Raw genomic sequence first — 7,718 nt, forward strand, 5'->3', positions numbered from 1 at the left:
AAAACAACATCGCTATTATAATACATAAAAAAGTTTATTTTTAAAAAACAACAACAATAATAATAGCCCGTTATTATTTTAGAGACGTTCTAATTGGCTGACGCGTGGTCCCCTTGAGCGGCTCGCCCAATCGGAATCTCCTTGGCGCGCTTCCGGTTTTTGTTCAAATGTATCAACGTGAACACGAACAGACAACAGAATCGCACGAGAGCGAGAAATACATCAAATAAACGCACAATTGTGCAACTTTGCATCGTAAACTCACGTGGTTTGACGCATATTAAGGAGATTTCTGCTGGAAATATGTAAGTTATATTTGATTTCTGCAACATTATTTCCACGATGTGTGTTGTTTTGACTTGAACTGTGCGCAGTATCACACGATCAGATACTTTTCTGTGACTTTTCCCGCTATTTACTGCTTTATTTCTGAAAGAGCATTGATTTGATGCTTTTTAGGACGTTGTGTTTACCTTACCATGTTATTAATGACCCAGTAACCGTTCAGGATGATGAGTACCATCTGTTATTGTTCTTCAGATCATGGCAGAGTGTGATGCTGAATGGGAGCTGTGTAAAGAAAATATCCAGCCTTTGAGACAAGGCCGGTCCGTATCAGCCCTGCACCAGGCTCTGTGTCAGCAGCAGGAGGGAAACCACACCGCCCTTAACCAGCAGAAGCAGTCAGTTCACCAAACAAGCCGGCTTTATTTCAGTTTGTCTGACTCGGTCTCTTGATTTGGTTCAAAAGAAGTCAGACTGATTGAAATAAGCTTCGTTAAACTTGTTTTATGAAACCGCCTTGTTCCTGAGCAATGCATTAATGTTCTCTTTCTTTTTTAGAGCGTTTGAGTCTGAGCTGCGGCTGTATGATGGAGACGATCCTCTAGATGTTTGGGTCAGGTGTGGATTATTAGGATGACAGATGCATTGCATGTTGATTTCTGATATGCATTTAGTTATTTAGCAGACGCTTTTATCCAAAGTGATGGAATTTTTATTATATAATAAATAAATAAAAAAACTGAATATAAAAAGAATAGAGCAAGCTTTTGTTAGAGGTCTATTCTGGTTTTGTTAATTGTATAATAAATGAAAAGAAAACAAATAGATAGAATACAAAATGATTAGAGAAGCTAGTGTTATTTTTCTTTCTAAAGAAAACAAGCAGTTAGTATATTAATAGAGTGCAAGTCTAAAAGGGGCTTTTTTTAAAGAAAAATTAAGAATAGAATAGTATGGAAGCCCGTTTCCGCCACTGAATAAAAAATAAAAAAGGTAATTGTGACTTTATCTCGCAGTTCTGACTTTTTTTCTCAGAATTGCATGATATAAACTCATAATTGCGAGACATACCGTATTTTCCGGACTATAAGTCGCACTTTTTTTCATAGTTTGGCTGGTCCTGCGACTTATAATCAGGTGCGACTTATTTATCAAAATTAATTTGTCATGAACCAAGAGAAAACATTACCGTCTACAGCCGCGAGAGGGCGCTCTATGCTGCTCAGTGCTCCTGTAGCATACACCTGAAAACAACTGAAAACTGTTAACTGAAATATTAACTTAAAGACAACTGAGAAAGACTGAATGCAAAACTAAAATATGGTAAAATATGCAGCCGATCTGATAAAAAAAGAGTCAGAATCGCGAGGGGAAAAAAAAAGAGTCAGAATCGCGAGGGGAAAAAAAAAGAGTCAGAATCGCGAGGGGAAAAAAAAAGAGTCAGAATCGCGAGGGGAAAGAAAAAAAAAAAAGAGTCAGAATCGCGAGGGGAAAAAAAAAAAAGAGTCAGAATCGCGAGGGGGAAAAAAAAAAGAGTCAGAATCGCGAGGGGGAAAAAAAAGAGGTCGAATCGCGAGGGGAAAAAAAAAAGCGCAGAATCGCGAGGGGAAAAAAAAAGAGTCAGAATCGCGGAGGGGTTAAAAAAAAAAGAGTCAGAATCGCGAGGGGGAAAAAAAAGAGTCAGAATCGCGAGGGGAAAAAAAAGAGTCAGAATCGCGAGGGGAAAAAAAGAGTCAGAATCGCGAGGGGAAAAAAAGAGTCAGAATCGCGAGGGGAAAAAAAAAAGAGTCAGAATCGCGAGGGGAAAAAAAAAAGAGTCAGAATCGCGAGGGGAAAAAAGAAAAAAAGAGTCAGAATCGCGAGGGGAAAAAAAAAGAGTCAGAATCGCGAGGGGAAAAAAAGAGTCAGAATCGCGAGGGGAAAAAAAAAGAGAGTCAGAATCGCGAGGGGGGGAAGGAAAAAAAGAGTCAGAATCGCGAGGGGAAAAAAAGAGTCAGAATCGCGAGGGGAAAAAAAGAGTCAGAATCGCGAAGGGGGAAAAAAAAAAAAAAAAAAAAAGAGTCAGAATCGCGAGGGGAAAGAAATGATAAGAGTCAGAATCGCGAGGGGAAAAAAAGAGTCAGAATCGCGAGGGGAAAAAAAAAGAGTCAGAATCGCGAGGGGAAAAAAAAAGAGTCAGAATCGCGAGGGGAAAAAAAAGAGTCAGAATCGCGAGGGGAAAAAAAAAAGAGTCAGAATCGCGAGGGGAAAAAAAAAGAGTCAGAATCGCGAGGGGAAAAAAAGAGTCAGAATCGCGAGGGGAAAAAAAGTGTCTGAATCGCGAGAAAAAGTTGCAATAAACTTTTTTTTTTATTCAGTGACGGAAACGTGCTTCCATAGAATAGAGAGTGCTAGAGTTAGAGGGTCAAAATAAAGATATAAAAAAATCATATTAGATATGAAAAATAAAATATGCAATTCATGCAAAATTCTTATTTTATGTTAATGCAGGTACATCAAATGGATGGACGAAGAAGTATTATCAGGGTGGTGGGGAGGGTAGTATTCTGTGCTTGTTTATTGAGAGGTTAGTTGCTTCACAGCCGACAAGAAATATCACAATGACGTTCGCTACGTCGAGCTCTGGATCGAGTTTGTGAGTGACCAACCTTCTAGATTTATATCCAGATGACATTAGAGTGTTTTAAACGTGTTTGTGTTTCCTCGCAGGCGGAGGGCTGTTCCGACCCGATGGACGTCTACCGCTACATGCAAGCGCAAGGCATCGGAACCATGCAAGCCGCGCTTTACATCGCCTGGTCTGAGGAGTACGAGAAGAGAGGGAACATAAAGATGGCTGACGGCGTGTTTCAGGACGGAGTCAAGTGTGGAGCAGAACCTGTGGAGAAACTACATGCATTTCACAGGTTAGCTTCCACTGAATATTAATACATTAATCTGTCTGTCCTCAGATACATTCATGAATATCTCACAATCTACTCCATGCATTCTGTCATCTGATTGATAGTTTAGAGGTTTTATTATCCAGCAAAAGCACTTTTAGTGTAATTGTACAAGCGTCCAGCTTCAACTCGAGCTTCTCGTATCAAATCTTGACAGATTTTGATCAAGTAAAGGTCAGAATAACTGCAGTAATATCTCCAGATGAACTCTCACTGGACTGAAGCAGCTCAGCTTTACTTGATTCTTCATCAATCATGTTTTAGAGTCTCAAATCTGATCATCAGGATCTTTTGAGGAGCGTTTGTTTCCAGAAGCTTTACTCTCACTGTTCTTCAGCGGAGGAATGATCTTAATCATAAAAGCCTGATGCATCAAATATAATACAACCTTTTATTTTTTTTAAAGATTTGCTTTTTTCTTCTAAAGCTTCAATCAACTTTTCTTTAAAAAAAAAAAAAAAAAAACTAAAAATTTTCCAACTATTATTATTATTATAGATCAAGCTTTACAAGGTTAAATCAGTGCATGCTATTCTAAAAATAGACAATTTTAACAATTAAAATAAATTTTTAAAATGAATTGTAGTGTCGTCTCCTCATGAGCTGTTGATCTCCAGAGCTTTGCAGGCACGAGCGTGCAGACAGATGATGTCATCCATCACAGATCAACAGAGAGATGATGATGAAGATGATGATGGAGATGAAGGACCCGCAGAGCCTCAGCGAGCCTCCCTGGCCGAGCTCAAAGCCAAAGGGAAGAAGAAGGCTGTGGTTCCCATCAACAGAGTGAAAGCATCAGTCGGATGTGAGTAGAAACGTTTGGTTTTTCTGTGCATATATTCAGGACTCTAAGATCACGCTGTTGTTTTGTGTCAGATGCTCGCGGGCTCCAGTTTAAACAGCCGCTGGGGCCACGACAGAACAGTCGGCTGGTGATTTTTGACGAGAATAAAGCTTCTGAAACTGAGCCGCAGGAGCCCAGATTTGAGATCTGGACGGCGCCACCTACCGCCCGAGCCAAAGAGAACGAACAGAAGCCTGAGAAGTGGACCAACGTGAAGGTACGAGTGCTGCGCGGTGTGCTAATGTTTGTGTCTGGAGGCTGGTATCTGACAGATCAACATTCATCATGAGCTCAATGCTAGATGTTTGTAATTGCAGATGCCTCTGAAGTCCAGATCGGGCCTCAGCGTCGCCGTTCCTCCTCCTAAACCCAGCTTCCAGCCGTTTGTGGAAGAGGACGTCCAGCCTCCCGCTGTGTGAGTGTGATAAAAGAAAAATCAATAATTTTGACCCATACAGTGTATTTTTGGTTATTGCTACAAATATACCCCAGAGACTTAAGACTATTTTTTTGTTCTGCAGGGACACATATGAAAGCATAAGGGACTTATGAGATCAAAATTGACAATAAAGCCGCATAAAAGCATTACATACGACTTGATGCACTTTACTTGAAGTCAAAAGCTCAATAACAAAAAACAAAGCTCTAGTATGAATTCAGATAACATGAAGGTGCGAGTAAATGATGTCAGAATGTTTATTTCTATTTTTTTTGCGAGTGTGACCGTGCTTCTGTTTCTGTATAACAACATGCAATAATAAAGGGCTTTTTAAACTGGGCTCTATGGAAAAGTTGAGAGAAAAACTGTAAAAATCAATAAATTCATTTTTTTTTAAAATAAATTAAAATACAATTTAAGTACCACACATATTATATATATATATATATATATATATATTTATAGACATATATTATATATAATATATATTTAAAATTTTAGACATATTATAATATAAATTTTTTCACAATTTATGTGTTCTTTTATATATTAGATGCCTAGTATACTTTCTGTACTTTCAGATGAGATTAATCATATTTTGGGTCCGTGGCCTCTAAAAGATTGGATATGAATATATATCTAGTATTTTTAATTATTTTTTATTTTTATGTTTTTTTTTTTTTTTTTTTTTGCATTTTATTTTTTTAGTTAAAGTTTTACTAATGCTGTGTATTTTTAATTTTTACAATTTTAAATGTCTTTTTTTATATGCCTTTTAATTTTTATTTCAATTTTAGTACTGAAACTAAATAAATATAAGAAATGTTGCATCTTTAGCAACTAGCTTTTAAATATTTCATTATTTTAGTTACAGATCATTTTATTTCACATAAATGGATTTTTTTTTTTTTTTTTTTTTTTTTTTTTTTTTGTTTTTTTTAGTTTTGAAAACCCTGTTAGTGTTATTTCAGTATCATTATATGTTTTATATATATATATATAGTTTTAAATAATATATATAGTTTTATTTGTCATGTTTCCTAGTATACCTATATCGTTTCTATTAATTATTAATTCTGTTTTAGTTATTTTAGTACTTGAAGTTTAACCAAACAGAAATTAGGAAAGTTGCCTTAATTTAAAATAAGTGAGTTTTTTTAATATTTCACTTAAGTTAATGTCTATTTTTTTTAGTTTTAGTTTTTGTTTTGGTTTAATGATAATATCCCTTCACTGGTATATTGAATGGATAAGATAAGGCAAGTGAATTGAGTTTGAATTAGTTTTGAATTGAATTTTATATTATATTAGGTGAAGTGCACTAATGTGTTCACGTGCTTATCTCACCTCATCCCCGTCTTCTTTCCCCTGCAGGACTCCGTGTAAGATCAACCCGGCGGTGAACTCGGTGCTGTCGTCCAGGAAGCCCTGCAGGCCGGAGCAGACGCCGCTGAAGATGCTGCAGGAGCGGATGCAGCTCCAGACGCAGGAGGACGGGAAGAGCCGAGAGCAGAGCATGTACTGCAGAGAGCTGCTGTACAGCGGAGCCAGCGAGTTCTGCTTCGAGGAGCTGCGCGCCGAGCGCTACCGACAGAAACACGCTCACAGACTACTGACCAAACCTGAGCAAACCCATGCAAACTGAAGATTCTTAGATGCATCTCAGATGTCTGAAAGAGTAGGCAGCTCACTGTCATTGTTGTGTATAACCATTCCTGTGTTTTTGTACATACTTTTTATTTTGTATATACATTTTTTTTTTGTAACGCCACAGATTTTCTTTTTTTTTTTGTATGTTGCAAGAGGAGCATTTATGAATAGACATTATATCGTCATTTGGTTGTATGCGGTAATTAATGCTTCAATAAATGCATCTGGTTCCATAATATTAAACTGCTTTTGTAGTTTGACTTCAGGAATTCATTTGCACTTTGTTTCAAACACACTGTCAGCAGAGTTCAGCTGGAAGAAGATGAGAAAGTAGTTTATTTGCATGCACTTCACTGTCATTTGTAACTGAAACAGAGTAATGTGGAATATAATAGTCTTATTGCACAAACACTGCTGGGTGAGTTACACACTTAAGTTTAATATGCAATTCAATGTCTATACATTTTATTTCAGTTTTAGTTAAGTACTTTAACTACACTAAATTGAGAAATGCTGCCTTGGCAACTAGCCTTTTCTAAATAGTTTTTTTTTTTATGGTTTTGAAACCAATGGTTTTGGTTTCTTTATATATTAACAAGAATATATAGTTTTTAATTATCATTTTGAGTTTATTTTTATATTTTATTTATATTTTATAATTTTTCTGTTTACACAAGTTTTTAGTAATTTTGTTGTTTTTGTATTTTTTGTTGTGGTTATGTCTTTTTATTTGTTTTTATTTTTCAGTGTTAGTTATTGAAGTTAAACTCAAATTTTGCCTTGGCAACTAGCTTTTTTAAAAAAAATATTTTATTTCAGTTACCGTAAATATATATTTTTATTGTTTTTAATTTTAGAAACCCCTCCGTTATTTTAATATTCTTTTTTTTGAAACCCCTATGTATTTATTTTTATATTTTTATATATTTATATATATATTTTTTTTTTTGGTATTTTCTATATGCATTTTAATTCTAAGTTTTAGTTTTTTTAGTTTTATTGTTTTCTAATCTGTCATCTATATAGTTTATATTCATTTTTATTTAAGTTTTAGGTATTTTAGTACCTAAATGCAACAGAATAAGAAATGCTGCTTTGGCTATGACTGAAATAAAACATGACCTCTCTCTGCTGATCAGAGCTGCTTGAAATAAGAGTAAACAGAGCTGTAAACACGTCATTCACTGTCGCACCAGCAGGTGGCGCTGCAGGGGGATGAGGCCAAAACACTATTCACACATCTCTCAGCCATTCACTGTTGATAAAACGTTCATTTATGATTTAAAGTGTAAACATGCAGTAAATCAAATTAAAAGAGCAGGTTGTACATGATCTAAAATACCTTAAATTTCGTCATATTAAATCACTCAAATCATATATAGGCCTGTTTTTTTTTTTTATTGTTTAATTTCTTCTGCGAACTGTGTTTATCGCGGTAAATCTTTGATGATTCATCTTCTGTCATCATATTTCATAGCGTCACCAGCCTGCGATGACCCTCATTATAATATCATTAATTATTCATGAGCTGATTCTGACACGTCGGCAACCGTTTATA

At 35.8% G+C, this 7,718-nt stretch overlaps 1 protein-coding gene across 1 annotated transcript; it reads left to right on the top strand.

Moving 5' to 3' along the window:
* Positions 1 to 63: 63 nt before the first annotated feature.
* Positions 64 to 6,420, top strand: bub1bb (BUB1 mitotic checkpoint serine/threonine kinase Bb). The gene is given in 9 exon segments (XM_042743145.1): positions 64 to 305; positions 541 to 683; positions 844 to 903; positions 2,776 to 2,920; positions 2,995 to 3,191; positions 3,845 to 4,032; positions 4,104 to 4,288; positions 4,389 to 4,486; positions 5,885 to 6,420. Coding segments are annotated over 8 exon segments (1,284 nt in total). The 5' UTR covers positions 64 to 305; positions 541 to 543; the 3' UTR covers positions 6,156 to 6,420.
* Positions 6,421 to 7,718: the final 1,298 nt, after the last annotated feature.

Source organism: Cyprinus carpio, chromosome B17 (assembly GCF_018340385.1).
Source record: "Cyprinus carpio isolate SPL01 chromosome B17, ASM1834038v1, whole genome shotgun sequence".
Classification (NCBI taxonomy): Eukaryota; Metazoa; Chordata; class Actinopteri; order Cypriniformes; family Cyprinidae; genus Cyprinus; species Cyprinus carpio.